Source organism: Mastigoproctus giganteus, chromosome 5, assembly GCF_048544385.1.
Source record: "Mastigoproctus giganteus isolate SK-2022 chromosome 5, ASM4854438v1, whole genome shotgun sequence".
NCBI lineage: Eukaryota > Metazoa > Arthropoda > Arachnida > Uropygi > Thelyphonidae > Mastigoproctus > Mastigoproctus giganteus.
The window spans coordinates 13,213,644-13,234,502 of record NC_143579.1 but is presented as its reverse complement, the minus strand read 5'-3'; the positions used below and the strand labels follow the sequence as shown (position 1 = coordinate 13,234,502).

Genomic DNA, 20,859 nt, shown 5'->3' with positions numbered 1-20,859 from the left:
CTCAGACACAGCATGGTTTTGTTAAGGGGAAGTCTTGCCTGACCAACTTGATTGGATACTATGATGCAGTCACAAAAGAACTGGATGCAGGGAATAACTTTGATATTATATACTTGGATCTTAGAAAGGCTTTTGATACTGTTGCACATGGAAGACTGCTACACAAATTGGAGCAGTGTGACATTGGAGGCAAATTGCTGCTATGGATAAAGGGGTGGTTGAGGGGGAGAAGACAGAGAGTGGTAATCAATGGACACTGCTCATCGTGGACTAATGTTATTAGTGGAGTCCCTCAGGGCTCGGTGTTGGGTCCAGTATTGTTTTCTGTATTTATAAATTTTATTGATGATGGTATATCAAGCTTAATGTCCAAGTTTGCAGACGATACAAAGGTTGGGAGGGTTGTCAAGGACACTACTGACACTATGCTGCTGCAACAGGATCTGGAAAGGTTGAGCAGATGGGCTGAGAGGTGGCAAATGAAGTTTAACATTGACAAATATAAAGTACAAATAGGGGAAACAGCGACCCCAGAGCAACGTATCAACTCTGTGGTACTACACTGACAGTGGTAGAGAATGAAAGGGACTTGGGGGTGGTTGTGCAGGCAGATATGAAGTTCTCTGAGCAGTGCAGACTGGTTGCAAGAGTAGCTCATGGAGTATTGTCAATGATATACAGGAATTTTTCCAGCAGGGATAAGGAGGTGATTATTCCATTGTATAAGGCAATGGTCAGGCCACACCTAGAGTTCTGTATACAGGTCTGGAGGCCTCATTTCAAGAAGGATGTAGAGCTGCTGGAACGAGTACAGAGAAGGGCAACAAGATTAGTGAATGGAACAAAGGGGTGCTCTTACGAAGAAAGGCTTAAGTTTTGCAAATTACAGTGTCTGGAGACTAGGCACCAGCGAGGTGATCTGATAGAGGTGTATAAAGCCTTGAATGGTTTAAGCATGCTCAATGCTGATGGGATTCTTCCTCTAGCTCAGAAAAATCACCTGAGAGGGCATAAATTCAAATTGAGGAAAGACAGATGTAGGATAGACGTGCGGAAATTTGCCTTTAGCCAGCGGGTGGTTGGTTGGTGGAACAGACTTCCATCCCTTGTGGTGGAGGTTGATAGCTTAAATAAGTTTAAGGCTCAGCTGGACAGGTATTTTGAACGAATAGAGGGGTGAAGTGGAAGTGGTGTTTTTTTTTTTTTTTTTTTTTTTTTTGGCTGATGCTGCATAAGCTTGCTTTCTTGCATCAAATGCCTCTACTAATGCTAATGCTAAATTACCATCTTAAATTTAGGTTCTACTTATTTATCAATATTGGCATAAAAATTTTAAAGAGATAAGATTTTGTAGATATTCAAAATATTTCTTGCCACAAAACCTCTACAAGTCAATCTTATTCAGTGAGTTTGCATTTCCGTGCACATTACACAATGAATGAAATTTCAGTTTAATTTTGTTATTATTTTTTTGACAAATTTAGAACCTACAGCTTTAGAATTAACCTTTTTTTTTGTGCGTACGCACGCACACGCACACGCACACACACACACACACACCTCTTATAAGAGAATCTGAATTTTTATCTTATAAGAATGATTGCTAGTAGTTAACTTAATGCAATTTTCTAAAATTCCTTGCATAAAATATAATAAACTAAAAAATCGTTGCAAAGCACAGGGCCATCATCCAAAGTATTATGCTATGCCTTACACTCTAAACATTCATAAAAATATGTTTACCTTAACAGTTTGGTATGCAAAAATTTCAATTTTCAGTGCAGCATATTAAAGCAAGTGAACAACTCGTCAATTAAATTTATAAAGTTTACACTTGGATAGTCCTTAAAGGTAAGTACCTAAAGTTGTTCTGTACTTGGTAGAATCTTAACTCTTCTACTAAACTACCACTTCTAGCAAGGATTCAATATGAGTAGAATATTGAATGGGGGATGCACCTGCTTGTGCATCCCCCATTCAGGAAACAAAATTCAGGGCTTACCCTCTTTACCATTGCACTTCAAGCTAAGATCAGATTGCAGTTTACAGCTTTCATCAACATTTTCATCATTATCGTCGATTAAAATATTTTCACTTTCACATTCTTGATAATCACTCTGTACAAAACCTTTTTCTTCTTCATCTTCCTGTGATAAACAGTTGGAGTCCAAAACCAAAGATGCAACAGGAGATGAAATTTTAGGGGGACTTGTAGAAACTGGAACAGAAACACAGGAAGCTACTTGTGGCTGCACTTCCTGTACAAAAAGGAGAATAATATTTTAATCATCTGTCTAATTCAATCCCTTCATGAATAAATGATATTAAACACAGCAATTTAAAAAAAAAAAAAAAAATATATATATATATATATATATATATATCTAATTTCTTCATCAATGAGCTTATTGCACATTGGCAGGTAATTCCGAGTGAATTTTCACAACAGCAGGTTAAAAGCAGTTTAAATTATTAAAATTTAAAATGTGTTGGACAGGACAGTTTCATTACTGTAATGCATACTGAAATGTTGCTATGGTAGCAGGAGGTTACTGAGATAAGAGTACTGTAGGTTAGGTCTAATTCAATATTTTCACTGAAATTATGCCTGTAACTAGAGGAACACAGTATACAGCTATGGCCAAGAGCCGCAAGGATGCTTGGTGTGTGTGTGTGTGTGTGTGTGTGTGTGTGTGGGGAGGATTTGTTGAAAGCAGTTTCCCTATGAATAAAGGCTGCACCATGTGACACATAGGGCTGACATAACCGAGTGGTCAGTGCACGAGTGCAATAGAATGCACTCTTTGAGTGAACCGGAGTTCAAGTCCGTGACTGCTAAATATGATTAACGTTTGTGTTGATGATTTATTGAAAACCCCACTGACCTTGTGGTCATGCCCGAGTATAAACAAGAACACATATGCAGAACTATTCAGCTGCTGAATACATAACCATAGGAAATGCCTATGCATACACTAGGTGGAGGAGAGAGAGAGCAGAGGCGTAGAGAGGAGGTGCAGTTGCCCCAGCACTGAGCTCCAGGGGGGGTGCAAACTGAAGGAATTATCTATCACGTTCACATTACATCATCACACTCAGGAGTGCCAGGAAGATGATGTCCCCGGGTGTCAACGATCCTAGCTATGATACTGAGACAGAGAAGAAATTATGTAAAAATTTAGCATTTTGATAGATGAAATTAGGTGCTTGAATAAAAAGAATAATTGCTCTAAAAGCAATTAAATCAGGAAACTCCATGTATTCAGCTGCTAAAGTCCACACCAGAGCCAATCCTCATGTATCTACGGTATAAAGGAATCACCAAAAGCCCAAAAGATGCTGTCCCACAAGAGGTAGTTATTCTTGTTGATTTTGCCAGGGAAACACTGGAAACTATGCAATACAGTTCGGCAAAATGGGACAAGGGAATAATTGACAGAGAAAAAGGATCGTGACATTTAAAAACAATTAGCATCATTTAAAGGCACAAAAAAGTCATACAGTTGTATATGTTGATACTCATGACATTTAGAAAAGGAAATCAGAAGATTTACTTAAAAAATATGTCAAGAAAATACTGCTGAATGAAAGTAACTTGTTTTTCCGATGATACACAAGAAATTTGGCCGAGACACAACAAGGAATTCATAATGAGAGCCCTGTTGACCAATTCAGCCTTGGAGAAACTATGCAAGGTTTGTGGGGTAGAATTTTTCACAGCATGGCATGCATTTGTTAAAAACAGATGGGACAGGTTTAATCAAAACTTTGAATGAGTTAATGTTTATGTAGGCTGCTTTTTCTTTGCTTTCTTACTCAAAAATACTGATACTAATGAATTATGCTCCTAACATAAAATATTATATTATTCAGAATATTAGATTACAGCACCATTATGGATAAGCAGTTGGTAGGTACCACACTCAAGATGGTGTAGAAAAAAGAGGCTGGGGAGGGGGGGAGAATGTATTGTACTGTATGAAGTTTTCTGAAAAGTGTGGCAGGGCTCACAGGACAGACATTAATGTGGTTCTGTCAGTCAGTGATATAGTTCAGCATCTGGAGACTAGGCCCCTGCGAGGTCATCTAATTGAGGTGTATAAGGACTTGAATGGTTTGAGCAAGCTCAATGGTGACGAGATTCTTCCTCTTCCTCAGATTACTCACCTGAGGGGACAAATTCAAATTGAGGAAAGACAATTATAGAATAGATATGCAGAAATTTTCCTTTAGACAATGGGTGGTTGATAGTTGGAACGAACTTCCACCTGCTGTAGTGGAGGTCAATAACTTAAATAAGTTCAAGGTAGAACTAGACAAACATTTGGCATGAATGGATGGGTGAAATTGGAAGGGGTTTTTTTGGCTGATGCTATATAAGCTTGCTTATTTGCATCACATGCCTCTACTAATTCTAATGCTAAAAGTGTGGAAGGGCTCACATACTGGGGTTCTGCAATTATATACAGGAATTTTGCTGGCAGAAACAAGGAGGCGATTATCTCCTTATACATGCTCTTGCATATACAAAAGCATACCCAGTTGTTCACCGGTAACATTACGCTTTCAAACATCAGCTTAAGATTTTTGTGTTTATGGATTTCTGTTTAGCTTGTCTGTTAGACATCAACTGATGTTTTTTTTTTAAATTTTTTTCAAATTTAAACTTCAACCATAAATCTAAATTGAGGGAGAAATTCATATAAAATTATCAAAATAATCCAAGGATATAATATAAAAAATAAAGCACAAATCAAATCAAGATTTAAAAACTTTGGTATAGATTAGTTAAAATTATTAATTGTCATATAAATCAAGTTCAGTTGACTGCATAATCTCAGTCCTATTTATAAACTTATAATATAAATACAGGCAACTCTCGGTTTACGAACATTTGATTTACGAATGTCACAATTCATTCAAAATTTTTTGAAGTCGCCAATAGATAGAGAATCCTTATAAAACAAAATTCCAAACATATAAGATTTAAATAAATAAACTTTTAAAAAATGTATTTATTGCAATAATTATCAGAAAATTATTATATGATAATTATACTGAACTGTTCTTGGTTAATATGCCACCACATAGAATGTTTTCTCGTTGGAGAAAATGGCTGCAGCCTTTAAATCAATTTCTGAGGTTTTGGCAATCTTTGAAGAAGATGCAAATATGGAAAGAATTGCAAAAGTGAAAAGAAGCATTTATGACTGTCTAGCATGCTACAGTGAGATTTTTGAAGAACAAAGAAACTGTGCAATCTTCTTTAAAAATATATTTTTAAAGAGTGGAAACCAAGCGTTTTTTCTTCATTATCAGACACCCTTCCTCATCTGCACCTAATGTCACTTATGTGGAAAATATTGAACTGTGATGAAGGTATCGACGAGTAAAAGTTGAATACAGTATATATGTATGTACAATACATATGTTAGTATTGTACAAATTTTCTTTATTTCTATTTTTAACTTGTATGTTTTTAATTAAAATTAACACGTAAGTAAGGTTTTTTTATTCTTTTCTTATTTTATGTTACGTATCATATACGATAAACCATAACACATATATACATTATAATAAAACACATTGTATAGACCATTCAATGTTTAGTACATGGTTTTAATGCTTTAAAATGGCTGCTAAAGTACACAATACATATCGTAAAAGCTCAGAAATGCAAGATACACATAACGAACAACATCTTGGAACGGAACTTGTTCGTAAACTGAAAGTTGCCTGTGATTATATTTTATATTTTTGTGGTTTGAATGGTTCTGTTTTTCTATTTAATCTGGAGGAGAGGGCAGTTAATGTTAACAGATAAAAGTAAAGCACTATTGTCGTAGTACAATACGCATTAATCGCATAAAGACTAATATATAGCAGATTAGCTCAGTACTAAAAAGCAGCAGGTTTACATTCCAATAATCAGTATGGTTCTAAGCAGGGTAACTCTACAGACGATGCCATGCACCACCTACTGACAACAGTTAAAAATCCAGAGGAGAAATATATGCTGGCAATCTCTAATGACTTTGCCAGGGCATTTGACTCAATCTGGTGGCCTAGTGTCCTTAGGAGACTCCGCCAGGCAAATGCCCCACAAAACCTCTATAAGGTAATAAACAGCTTACAGACAAAAGTCTGAGTATGCACACGGGCGCGCACGCACACACGCGCATGCACGCACACACACACACACACACACTTTATGCACATGGTTCCAAGAATTGACACGCCCTGTGAATAAAGGCTGCTCGCAGGGTTAAATCTTTGGCCCTTCTGGAATACTGTGCCAGACAAATTTCTGGCCTTGGATCTGGGCCATGTGTAAAGCCTGACCTTTGCAGATGACATGAATTTCCTTGTAAAAGGTAACACAAGAGTGGTTGTAGAGCAAAGATCAAATGCTACCCTCTTGCAGCTGCAGGAGTGGGCACAAATGTACATACTCAAAATATCGCAGGAAAAAACCTAACAAATAATTCTAAAAAGCAATTTGGACTGGACGACATTCGCAAATCAAAATTAACACAACTACTATATAAATGGTAACAGAACTAAAATATCTTGGAGTGGTCTTTGATTCAAAATTAACTTTTTATCCCCATTACTTGGAGAAAGAAAGTGAGAAATTATGCAAGAATGATTGCCAGGATCAGTCGAGCAGACTGGGGACTCAAAAGAGAGACCTTGGCAATCATATACCATGCAATGTTCCTACCTGTTATCACCTATGGAGCCAGCGTGTGGTTCACCTGCTCAGCCATAGTAAGAAATAGGAATAAATTAGAATCGATACAAAGGACAATACTTCTAACTATTACCAGAGCATGTTGCACAGTAAGCACACCTATGCTACAGTCGCCGGCTGGAGCTCTCCCACTTTACCTGGAGGTAGCCAAAAGAAGCTTGTATTATAGACTTAAAAAGGATACCCACAGAATTTCTGGGACTAGCCCTTGATACAGCCAACACCTTCAATGCTGAAAGAAAAAGAATAGCCACAAAGTTCCACAAGCTATGGCAAACAAAGTGGGAGCAGGAAACCAGACCTCTGGTTTCCTGCTTTTCACCCATGGCAAAAGGTTTCTGTCATGGGTGGCAATGGTTAGCCCAAAGCCACTTAAGTAGTATGCCCCTGGACTTTTGCAACATTTATATTGACAGGTCATGACTCCCTAAAAGCAAAACTAACCTCCTTAGGGCTGACTGATTACCCAAACTGCACCTGTGGCAAGAATGAAGACTGGGCACACATTCTATATGAATGTAATTTATATGTTCTATATGAATGTAATTTATAACATCCCCAGAACACAGCTAATAGCACAGACTGTCCCCTTCCCAGGGGAGAAAAACACCTGTTTATCATAGAAGAGAAATTATAAAGCCTTTACATCCTTCACATAGAAAGTATTTGAAATGTGCAGAACTATCCAAAGAATGGCAATTCAGACCCCCCCCCAGCAATTAAACAATAATCAATAGTTAAAATTGCCCACATCTCCCACCATGCCCAAACGATGACTTAAAAACTGTCAGGATAGCAGTATTCTGCACCCCGACACGACAAAATTGGATTGACTTGGGTACTCCCATTACTACCCTGCTGTGCATAGGAACCTGGGGCCCACACCAAATAATTACTTTTTTAGGGGAGGGAGATGTAGAGCAGCCAGGGAAACAGATTAGCTGAAAAATATCAGTAACCTAGTACCAAGGGGATGCAATGTAGAATGAATAGGCTGGGCACTGAGTGAATTAGGAAGTATAAAAAATGGGAATAAATGTTAGTTTTTGTGAAAGAAAGAGTGACCCAGCATGAGGGAAAAAAAGAGAGTGAATGTGAATGAGTGGACGAGCAAATGTAATTGGCCAAAAGAATACAAAGCTAAAAATAACTTATATTACTCTATATATACAGGGTGATTCACTACCAGTGCGACAAACTTGCAGGAGGTGTAGGGGGCACAAAGACGAATCGGAATCACATAGCATTGCAGGGTCCGAAATGCCTTCGTCATGCGGTAGAGGACGTTGAACGGGAGGTCGCGTGAACAGCGATCCCGCTGAAAGTCAGCATTTGAAAACTGGTTCCCGTGGCAGTAGGATGGACGAGTGTTCAAACGTTGAACTGGCCAACGTGCACCTTGCGCATGGAGCTGCGAACTGTAACGGGCGTGCCGCTCTGCGCTTGTATCAGGAACGTTTCCCGCACAGGCGTGCTCCTCATCATATGATTTTCGCACGTGTGCACAGAAGGTTACGCGAGACTGGCTGTTTCACAAGAGGTACCATGAATCGAGAGCAAACAACGAGGACGCCAGACAATGAGGAGAATGTCCTACGTCTTGCAGAAGACAATCCGAGTAAGAGTGCTCGAGCGATAGGCCAACGATTGGGTATTTCCCAATCCACTGTATGGAGGATACTGTCAACAAACCAAATGAGTTCATACCATCTGCAACACGTCCAATCATTGGAGCCTGCAGATTATCCACTCTGGAGGACTTTTGCTACTTGGTTTCTTCAACAGAAACGGTTCGTAAATGCTGACTTCCAGCAGGATCGCTGTTCATGCGACCTCCCATTCAACCGCATGCCGGATGCATTTCGGACCCTGCAATGCTATGTGATTCCGATTCGTCTTTGTGGCCCCTACACCTCCTGCAAGTTTGTCGCACTGGTAGTGAATCACCCTGTATATATACTAACAGACATTTGCTACCACAAACACTATCACTGCATTCTCCCCTGGCATGCGAAAAACTTGTGGCTAGGCCTGTACCACAACTGAAGAATAACAGTAAGTTGAGGTGCCCAGAGAGAGAGAGCAGTGCAGAAAGCAAGAGTGAAACAAATGAAATGAATGCCAGAAGAATGAATGAGAGTAACTGTGTGAGAAAAAGAACACACACCATAAATGTTACAGTTAAGTTCAACCCTAGTTTCTATCATTTATATTCTTCTTATTTAACTATTAGGCATTAGTATTAAATTTACATTACATTACACAGCATTGCATCTCCTCCCCTGGCATGTGAGAAAAAGATGAATGAGTGAGTGGGAAAAACAATAAATACAAAAATATATATATAATCTAACAGGAAAAAAAAAAATTATTATAAAATATAAGAAAAAAAGTATAAAAATAGAATGCAATTAGAGTGACAATGCAGATTATGAATGAAGTAAATGTGCCTCTCTCCCACTCCTCACTGTCAGCGAACATATCCTCCTGAGCAGGATGGGCAGTTTGACCATCCTACTGGAATCGACACAACATGCCATTTGGCGATCTGAACTGGCTATTCAAAACCCAGTTCCCTTTAAAACCCCATCCCAAGGCAGGGGGAGGAGACGGGTCTCTGCCTCCCCGTACTTCACCTGGTGGGGCTCATCCCCCCCGACCTCTTTGGGGATGCTTACTCTATTGTCCCCATCCTTCTACCTGCTTCCCCCGATACAAACTAAACCGACCCATTAACAATGCCAGCAAATCCTAATCAATGTCTAAATTCAACGGCTTTCTCAAAAATCTCTTTTGGCCTATCCAAATTCTAGTGTTCACCTCCCCCCCCCCGCCCCCCATTTTATACTGAAATCCTTGGAAATTAAGTGGCAGGGCCTGCCAGAGTACTTAAATAATCTGCTGAGTGCCTGACCTGCTTCCTCGTGGCAAAGTGTGGGCAATGCTGGGTCGCAATAGGGGATCCAACCTAAATGGTCAGAGAAACAACAGAATATAACACTGCATGACATTCCACTCTCCACACACTTCTTAAATCTCTGGTCTCCACAGAGTTCTGTGTGGAGACCAGATATTTAAGAAACCCCTGGACCGTCAGACAATTAACACACTTTACACTTAGTACGCATTAATCATTTTAAAGATAACATGAAGGTCTAAAAGTTTCTTTCAGTTTATAAGATTAATCAGCCCAAACTTTTCAAACTGTCGATACAATTAATTTCTGTAAAATTATGTTACCTTTGTGTTTTGTCATATTGACTTTCAGATTCAAATGGATGTGAAAGTGGTGAATTATACTCCAGTATTGGTAAAACAGTCAATTTTAAAAATTTCAGTTTAAAATACTGGATTACTAAAATTCCAGCAAGATCTTTTAATTAATCAAAAGTTGACTCATGCTTTCTTAATAGGATTTTTATAACTGTGAGAGAGAGAGAGAGAGAGCAAGCAGCATTAGACAGAAGTCTAATGCTGCTCTTAAATCAAAGTGAAAATTTAAATGATTTGTCAGTTTGGATCTACCAATATATAAAGCTGTGATGGTCGTCTTCATAGATTAAGTGGTGGTATTAAGAGGATGGTAATTCAAGAATTTTTTCTATAATTTTAGCTAGGCTATTATTTGTGCAAATAGGATGATAATTTTCTGGTTCCGATTTATCACTTTTTATAGATTTGAATAAGAAAGAGAAATTAATGAGATGTAAAAGTAGATCCAAAAGCTCAATTAAACATTTCTTCCAAAAAGCTATTGAAATTTTATCAGATGCACAGGAGCCTGAGGGACAATCCTTAGAATCCTTATCCTACTTAAGTGCCATATACAAATTTGTATAGATTATAATAGCACTTAAGTAGGATATCAAACTTGTCCCAAGAAAAATGATTGATTCAATATTTTCCCTACATGTGATCTAGAGAACAATTTTTTTTTTTTTATAATAATTCAAAAAGTTAAGTTTAAGTTAGCTCATTCGGTACTTGGTTTTAAATATTATTCATGTAATTCTTATATAGTTTTTAGCAGCAAGTTTTTGATTAATAAGCTTTAAAATGATTGTAGTCAATTAAATTTTAGTTTTATTTTAAATTTTTGTGTACCTGCTTCTTTCTTCGAGTCAACCTTATTAGGGTTTTTGAACGTCAACAAGTAAATCGGTATTCACGGTGTTTTTTTTTTTTTTTTTTTTGTAAGAGAAACTTCCTGAGTAATAACCGCATTGATAATTACTCGTTAGACAATTATATTTTACATCAGTGTCTTCAAGATTATAAAATGGTGTCTTATCTGTCTCTTTAATTCCAAATCACTGTAATCCAATTGATGTTGCTAAAGCCAAGGCTTTTTTTTAGAGCATTTCTTATGATTATAAAATGAAGTTGTAATATGAGATAATACGGGAGTATGACCTGAAGTGAATAAGTGTCAAGTTGCATTTAGAGTTAATTCAAAATTCGAAAATATTAAATCTAACAAGTGCTGACCGCTCAATGGAAAATTGCTTTGTGGTTTTAGATTATGCTCTAACAAAATAGAATTTAATAAATCAACATTAACACAAATGAAATCCTTTTTAGGTTCATGTATTTTGTACTTGGACAAATACAAAATACATGAAATCATACACAAGTAGCAAGTATGAACTAAACAGTGTTCAATTGCAAATTTTTTCTGAGTTTATTTAAAGAAATTACAATAAGTTTATTTTAATGGCAGAAAATATACTAAAATTTTTATTAATAGTCCTATTTTCATCTTAAATTTAATGCATTGCCCTTTTAAGTTAGAAAGAGAAATTCTTTAATATGTAAGGAATCCTTCCATATAATGGCTGTCCCACCCCACCACTCTTTATTTTCTCTATCTTTTCTTAGAATACTGTAACAATGAGGAACAATTTCCATCTTTTAATCCACAAAATAACAGTATTTTGATAACAGTTAATAAAGTAGGAAATAAACAATTACTGCAATTACTTGAATTCAAGTTTTAAATAAACATTTATTGCAATAATAAATATTCTGAAAAAAAATCATTAAAAATACAGTTATTCTAAAAACAAAAAAATACATATTGTTACTGCAAAGTTTAGTTATGTTTAAGCATCCACACTACCTGTCTGAATAAAGTGAGCTCTTAAGAAACATAAGTAATCAATAGTATGATAATTTAAAATGGATCCAATTTTGGTAGATACAGTATTTGATTAGTGGAAAAAAATGCCCTTTCGGATTCTATTCTGGTAACATTGTACTGAGATAATCGTAGATGATCTCAGTCCATATTTTCTAGGCTTTGAACTTTTTTTTTAGCAAAAATAGTTAAAAGTATTTCATTAATTTCCGACTCAAGTTCATCTGGTAAAATCTCATTAGAGTCAGGCAATTTCTTATTTTGGAAAGAATTTGCAGAACACTGATGTTCTGTTCCACGTTGGTCTTCCATGGTTGAATTATTTTCATCATTTTCTGAAGAAGAAAGAAGTTTTATTCAGCGAAGTATAATTTTCACTATAGTACCTTTACTGAGTCTGAGAGAGAGAGAGAGAGAGAGAGCAAAGAGTGGGGATAAGGAATAAAGGGAGCAAAGAGTGCAGTTAAGGAATTCTTCACATATACAAATGCAGAGAATAGAAGGACAAACCAGATTGCACGCACATGTAATTGCGTGGGAAAGTATTAGATACCCCAACTGATCTTGCAGATGAACCTGACAGTTACTTTGCATCCATCGATATTTACAGAATAAAACCCTTCACGTCAATGAGAAATTATGGGAGTGAAGTTGAAAAAAAAATGTAATTAATGATATCGAAATTTCACAAGTTGATTTAATGAGAAAACATTTGTGCCCACAGGCAAGTAAGGCTCCTGTGGTTGATGGCGGTTGTTGTTGTTATTTGGTTTTTAGGAGCATTAGCAACTAAGGCCATATTGCTCCGGGGTTATGTCATTCCCTGACCTTTTCGCATTCTCCATATTTGGTGGTCATGGGCTTGAACCTTGGTCTAATCAAGAAGCGTGTGCTACGCACTGCTGCTCCTGCCCACCTGGCTACAGAGGTGCCCTTTGGTTGATGGCATATAACAAATACTATGGATCACCTCCACATAATATCACAGCTAATGGAGAAAGCAAATGAATATAAAACACCATTATGCCTGGCATTTGTGGATTATGAAAAGGCATTTGACTCCATACAGCAAAAGGCAATGTTTCGAGCACTGGAAAGACAAGGTATAGATACCCCACATATTATGATTTTGAAGAAAATATATGACAAGACAAAGACAGTAGGAAATTTAAAATCGAGAAAGGAGTTCGACAAGGAGACGCAATATCTCCGAAGCTGTTTACTGCTGTCCTTGAAGAAGCTTTCAGAAGATTAGACTGGTCGCAGAAAGGAGTAAATGTGAATGGAGAGTACCTAAACCATTTACGATTTACAGATGACATTGTGGTCCTAAGCCACGATCCCAAAGAATTAGAGGAAAATCTTAATCAGTTATGCACAGTTAGTAAGGATTTTGGACTAAAGATGAATATGGCTACAACAACAGTAATGATGAACAAATATGCCACAGAAAGGGGCATAATGATTCAAGGAGCAGTAATTGAAAAAGTGGAGTCATATACTTATCTGGGACAAGTTATTAGCTGTAATAATGATAAATGGCTGGAAGTCAAGAGAAGAATAAATTTTGGGTGGATAGCATTCAGGAAATATAGTCACATACTGAGGAGCAATATCCCAGTTTGTCTGAAACGTAACATAATGAAGCAATGTATACTCCCCACCATGACTTATGGAAGTGAAACTTGGGCACTCACCAAAAGAATGGAAGAGAAGCTGAGAACTACACAGCGAAGAATGGAACGAATTATATTGGGAATCAGAATGTTAGATAAGAAGAGAAACACAAGGATTAGGCAGCAACCTCAAGTAAAGGACAGTTTTATAAAAACTAAAGAACTAAAATGGTCTTGGGCAGGACAGATAGCTCGAAGACATGATGACAGATGGACTAAGAAAATAACAGAATGGTACCCAAGAGGAGCTAGAATAAAATCTGGAAGACAACGGCGCAGAGGGATAGTTGAAAGTCATGAGTTTGTGGATAGAAAAATGGATGGCAATTGCACAAAACAGAAGAAACTGGAAAGCTGCTGTTGATGATGCTACCAAGACTTTTGTGAATTTACTGGATGACTGTTTTCTATGGCAGCATGTTAGAGATGCCGCAACAGCAAACAACACTCTTGATCTGATTACCAAGTTGCTGGAGAGGCCTGCATCCTGCAGTGGATTGAAAATGGTTGATGATGACCCTATAATCTTAAAGAGGTGGCAAGTGAGTGCATTGAACCATTAAGGCTAGTTATGAGAGCATCACTGGACTCAGAAGAGATTCCGTTGGATTGGTGTAAATTGGAACATAAAAGCAGTTCTAAGAGTGTAACGTAGAATTACCGACCGGCCAGTCTAACTTCAGTAGTAGAGAAAATCATGGAGGCAATGATTAAGGGTGGAATTCAGGATCATTTAGATGGAAATGGAATTCTGTAGGATACACAGCATGGTTTTGTAAAGGGAAAATAATGTTTAACAAATCTGGTTAGCCATTTTGCCAGGTCACTCATGAGCTGGATTTAGAGAATAATTTCAGCACTGTTTATTTAGATATCAGCAAAGCATTTGACTAAGTCCCACGTGAGAGGTTACTTTATAAGTTGGAGCAGGCTGGAATCATAGGGATAACCCCTAGATGGATAGCACGATGGCTTGAGGGCACCAGGCAGAAGGCTGCGATAAATGATTATTCATCAGATTGGGTTAATGTAAGAAGCGGTGTTCCCTAAGGATCAGTATTGGTACCACTGTTGTTTTTGATTATCTTAAATGACATATATGGATGGATATTCTAAAATTGCAGATAATGCAAAGATCAGCAGAGTAGTTAATAATCGCCGCCAAGCAGAGCTTCTTCAGAGTGACCCAGATAGACTTTCGGGATGGTCAGAAAAGTGGCAGCTATGCTTTAATTCAGCAAAATGCAAGGTCTTACACCTTGGGAACAGCAACCCCAAAATAACTTATACGCTTGGTGGAGTTGAACTAAAGTCAGCAGTGGAGGAATGGGATTTAGGAGTTACGATACGGTCGCTGAAGTTATTCGAGAATTGTGGACAGGTGACAATGTTGCATGGTGTCTTATCGATGTTTTAGTGAACATTTGCTAGTAGAGATAAGGACGCCATAATCACAAAAAGGTGATTTTATAACCTATATGTGACTAAATCATAAACTATTTTGGCTAAGGTAAAGAAAGCCCACACGAGAAGCATGCAAAAGTTCGATGAAATTTACCGGTAAATGTACTTTGCAATAATGGCATTTGTATTGTTGCGCGCTCGGTAAACAGACAGTGGGTGTTATCGGTCTGGAGTAGCAGTTGAATCCCACTGGATCTTGAAACTCTCCGGAAGTGTAGGTGGTAACCTGACCTTTTTTCTTTAGAATCACAAATTAAATCATAAACAGAGTCATACTGAAAGTTCTGGCATCATAAAAAATGTTCGTAACGTAGTTTCACTGGTAAACTTTATCGAAGTTTGCCATGCTTCTGAAGTGGGCTTCCTTTACCTTTGCCTTTTTTTTTTTTTAATTAATCAAAAATTTATCCACTAGTCCACCAGTGATTCTAAAGAAAAAAGGTCAGGTTACCCCCTCCACTTCGGGAGAGTTTCAATCTCCCAATTGGATTCAATTTCTACTCCTGACCGATAACATCCATTGTATTTACTGAGCAAGCAACAATACAAATGCCGCTACGGCAAAGTACTTTTACCAGTAAATTTATCGAACTTTTGTGTGCCTCTTGTGTGAGCTTTCTTTACCCTCGCCACTATTATTTTTTAAATTAGTACCGAAAAACCGGTATTTTTGTATCAATACTGGAACAAATTAGAGGTATCCTGGTATTGTAAGCCCTAATTCCAACAACACAACTTACATTTTGATAACAGAAAGTTAAGCCATTATTTCCTAATTTTATTAAGCTATTTTTGTTATTAGCACATAGTAAAGGCACATATTGCAAGGAAGCATCAGACAAAACAAAAAAAACACCATTCTCATTTCACCTGTCCACTCGCTCCAGATGTTTCTCTAGTTCTGCCTTGAATCTATTTAAAATATCAACTTCTACAACAACAGATAGCAGTTGGTTCCAGCAATCAACCACCAGCTGGCTAAAGGCAAACTTCTGCACATCTATCCTACTACTGTCTTTCCTCAATTTGAATTTATGTCATCTCAGGAGATTATTCGGAGCAAGAGGAAGACTTCCATCAGCATTCTCAAACCATTAAAGGCTTTATACACTTCAATCAGATCACCTCGCAAGTCCCTAGTCACCAGACACCGTAATTTGCAAAACTTAAGCTTTTCTTCGTAAGAACAACCCTTTGTTCCATTCACTAATCTTGTTCCCCTTCTCTGTACTCCTTCCAGCAGCTCACCATCCTTCTTAAAATGATGCGTCCAGACCTCTATACAGTACTCAAGGTTTGGCCTGACTACTGCCTTATACAAGGGGATTGTATAAGGCAGTGGTCAGGCGACACATATTTCTTTCAATGCTAGAAAAATTCCAGTATATCATTGACAAGACACCATGTGCTACTCTTGCAGACCATCTGCACTGCTCAGGAAATTTCATATCTGCCTGCACAATTACCCAAAATCCTTTTTATTCTCCACTACCCTGAGTGTAGAACCACAAAGTTGGTACATTCCTCTGGGGTTACTTCTACCCATATGCAGTACTTTGCATTTGTCAATGTTAATCTTTGGTTGCCACTTCTCAGCCCACCTGCCCAAATTTTCTAGATCCTGTTGCAGTAGCACACTGCCATTACTATCATTAACAACCCTGCCGACCAACGTATTGTCTGCAACCTTGGACATTAAGCCTGATATCCCAGGTGCTTTTTTTATGTTTACCTTCAACAATTTCTTATTCTTCTTCAAGAATTTCTTATATCTGTGTGACACCACGTCTCTGATATCCCAACAAAATCTGCCTTTGATGTTTTGAGCAATAACTCAAATTCATCAAATGCAGATATTGTTGGGATATCAGAGACGTGGTGTCACACAGATATAAGGAATGCAGAACTGGAATTTGGGGAGTACAACGTCTACAGAAAGGGTAGACAGGATAGGAAGGGAGGAGGGGTTTTTTATAAGTTAAGAAACAGATAAAATCCAAGGAAGTGAAGCCAGTCGACATCGTTGGACAGTGCAGTGTCGAGTCAGTTTGGTGTGACATAAGCATTGGGAGATCAAAATCGAGAGTAGCAGTGTGCTATAGGCCTAATAAATTTGATGAGTATAATAAGAAACTGCACAGGGAAATAGAGTGGTCCAATAAACCAGAATCTTATGATGGGGGATTTTAATTTCCCAGATATTGACAAGTAGTGATTCTTCATGCATTAAGAATCTGCAGATAAATGAACTACTAGGTGGACGTGATCACAGTGTGCTGAAGTGGGATTTACTCAAAGAGGTAACTACCATTAGGGGTAAAGGGAAGGGTTATTGCTTTCATAAAGGCAACTACGATTGACTGAGACAGTATTTAAATTCTATACAGTGGAACCAACTGATGATGTTACCAACAGCAAATTCAAAATGGGAAGCATTCAAAGAACTTATCTTGGAAGCTACTAGACTTTACATACCAACTAAGAAATATTGTTCAAGGTTTAGGCCTAAATGGATGTCAGATGAACTAATGAGACATATGGCAGAGAAGAAAAATGCATGGGATACATACAAATTACACATGACACAGAAGCCTATGATAGATACAAGTTGATCTGTAAGCAAGTTACAAAGGAGGTTAGGAAGGCGAAGGCAGATTACGAGAAATCTTTGGCAAGGGATGCAAAGAAAAACAGCAAAGAGTTCTTTACTTATGTAAACTCTAGAAGGAAGAGGATGAATCAGATTGGTCCACTTGATATCGATGGGTCATCTGTTGATGATCCTAGTCAGGTAGCTAACGAACTAAATGAATATTCTGCATCGACATTCACACATGATGAGTTATTCAGCGAGGGGAATGCCAGAGGTGTATTCAACTCTGGCAGTAAGCTAGAGAATCTTGTAATAACTGAGAGTAAAGTGGCGGAGAAATTGTTCAAGATAAAGACAAGAAAGGCACCTGGGGTGGATGGGATCTATCCAGTTATATTAAAGGAGGCAGCAAAGGAAGTAAGGAAACCCTCAGCCATAATTATAAGAGCTTCCTTGGACTCAGGGGAGATACCCAAAGACTGGAGATGTGAAAATGTGACCCCAATTCACAAAGGAGGATCAAAGGTGGACACAAGTAATTATAGACCTGTGAGTTTAACTTCTGTTCCAGGAAAATTAATGGAGGCACTGGTTAAAGAAGCACTGCAGGATCATCTAGACAAGACTTCAGTTATAGCTCAGACACAGCATGGTTTTGTTAAGGGGAAGTCTTGCCTGACCAATTTGACTGGACACTATGATGCAGTCACAAAAGAACTGGATGCAGGGAATAACTTTGATATTATATACTTGGATCTTAGAAAGGCTTTTAATACTGTTGCACATGGAAGATTGCTGCACAAATTGGAGCAGTGTGGCATTGGAGGCAAATTGCTGCTATGGATAAAGGGTTGAGGGGGAGAAGACAGAGAGTGGTAATCAATGGACACTGCTCATCGTGGACTAATGTTATTAGTGGAGTCCCTCAGGGTTCAGTGTTGCGTCCATTATTGTTTTCTGTATTTATAAATGATATTGATGATGGTATATCAAGCTTATTGTCCAAGTTTGCAGATGATAAGAAGGTTGGCAGGGTTGTCAAGGACACTACTGACACTATGCTGCTGCCACAGAATCTGGAAAGGTTCAGCAGATGGGCTGAGAGGTGGCAAATGAAGTTTCACATTGACAAATGTAAAGTACTAACATATGGGAAGCAGCAACCCCAGAGTGACGTATCAACTCTGTGGTACAACTCTGCCAGTGGTAGAGTACGAAAAGAACCTGCGGGTAATTGTGCAGGCAGGTATGAAGTTTTCTGAGCAGTGCAGATGGGCTGCAAGAGTAGCTCATGGTGTATTGTCAATGATATATAGGAATTTTTTTATCAGGGATAAGGAGGTGATTATTCCCTTGTATAAGGTAATGGTCAGGCCACACCTAGAGTACTGTATACAGGTCTGGAGGCCTCATTTCAAGAAGGATGTAGAGCTGCTGGAACGAGTACAGAAAAGGGCAACAAGATTAGTGAATGGAACAAAGGGGTGCTCTTACAAAGAAATGCTTAAGTTTTGCAAATTACAGTGTCTGGAGACTAGGCACCAGCGAGGGTGATCTGATAGAGGTGTATAAAGCCTTGAATGGTTTGAGCATGCTCAATGCTGATGGGATTCTTCCTCTTGCTCAGAATAATCACCTGACAGGGCATAAATTCAAATTGAGGAAAGACAGATGTAGGATAGATGTGCAGAAATTTGCCTTTAGCCAGCGGGTGGTTGGTTGGTGGAACAGACTTCCATCCCTTGTCGTGGAAGTTGATAGCCTAAATAAGTTTAAGGCTCAGCTGGACAGGTATTTCGAACGAACACAGCGGTGAATTGGAAGTGTTTTTTTTTTTTTTTTTTTTGGCTGATGCTGCATAAGTGTTTGCTTTCTTGCATCAAATGCCTCTTACTAATGCTAATTTCTCCTCCACTTTGCTCTGAGTTATTACAAAATAATCTAGCTCACTGCGGAGTTTAATTCACCTGTGGCATTTCCCTCCCTGAATAAAAATAACTGCTCGTGTGTGAATGTAGATGCAAAATACTCATTTAGTTTTTTAGCTACCTGAGCAGGATAATCAACCGTGAAACCAACGATATCATGTGGGCCAATCTTATTCATCCCCTTCCTTCTAGAGTTTACATAAGTAAAGAACTTTTTCTGTTTTTCTTTGCATCCTTTGCCAAACATATCTCGTAATCTGCTGCCTAACCTCCTTTATGACTTGATTACAAGCCAGCTTATATCTATCATAAGCTTCCGTGTCACCTGCTAATATACACATATATATATATCCCATGCATTTTTTTTCTCTGCCACATCTCATTAGCTCATCTGACATCCATTTAGGCCTAAACCCCAAACAATATTTCTTGCTATGAAAAGCCTAGTAGCGTCCAAGATTAACTCTTTGAATGCTTTCCACTTTGAATTTGCTGTGGGTAACATCATAAGTAGTCCCACCGTACAGAATTGAAATACTGTCTCTGAGAACACTGTAGTCACCTTTAAGAAAGCAAAACCCTTCCCTTTACTCCTAATGGTACTTACCTCTTTGAGTAAATCCCACTTCAGCACACTGTGATCACTGTCACCTAGTGGCTCCTTTATCTGCAGATTCTTAATGCATGAAGAATCACTACTGATAATCAAATCAAGAGTATTACTCCCTCTACTTGCCTCCTGAACATGCTGATGTAGAAAATAATCACGAACCCACAAATTCAGTCAATATCTGGGAAATTAAAATCCCCCATTATAAAACTGACTTTTATAAGATTATCTTGGAAATAAACATCTCTTGAAGCATTTCTAAAGGAAACGACTCCTTGTGCAACAAACCAACGAGTGCTGCTGAGCCAATAATGAGTGTGCATTTAGTCGATGATGATGAAGCAATAGTTTTGAGGGGAACAGGCATTGCGTGTGTTATCAGACACTCAGTCTAAAACACTAATGGATCCAATATGTTTCTGTTTCAGAAGATTCAGGAGAAGCCCGGTTCGCCTGCTTCCCTAAAATCCACTCATGCCCACCTTCTCGATGGTAGGCCCTGTTACTTCACTTAGGTGGCAAAGAGTGGTTCAACGAGTGTAGAGTGGTTCTCTTCAAGATGCCTTGTCAGTGTGAAGAGGAAAAGACCAAATCCTCGAGCACGACGAAACAAATGGCCATCAGTCCCCAGCGGCTTTCACTCCCCCTCTTACAGCAGTGAGAGGATCAGAGTGGAAGCAGAGGGTGCTAACAATCT

The 20,859-nt window shown here is 38.3% G+C and overlaps 1 protein-coding gene across 5 annotated transcripts in view; it reads right to left on the bottom strand.

Annotated features, from left to right (window-relative positions):
- Positions 1–20,859, bottom strand: part of LOC150085178 (eukaryotic translation initiation factor 4 gamma 3-like) — a 791,506-nt gene that overhangs the window by 261,670 nt on the left and 508,977 nt on the right. For all 5 annotated transcript variants that reach the window (XM_090373913.1, XM_090373915.1, XM_090373911.1 and 2 more), the window contains one exon: positions 2,003–2,258. In XM_090373913.1, the coding sequence (XP_090230039.1) occupies positions 2,003–2,258 (256 nt within the window). The remainder of the gene's footprint in view (positions 1–2,002; positions 2,259–20,859) is intronic.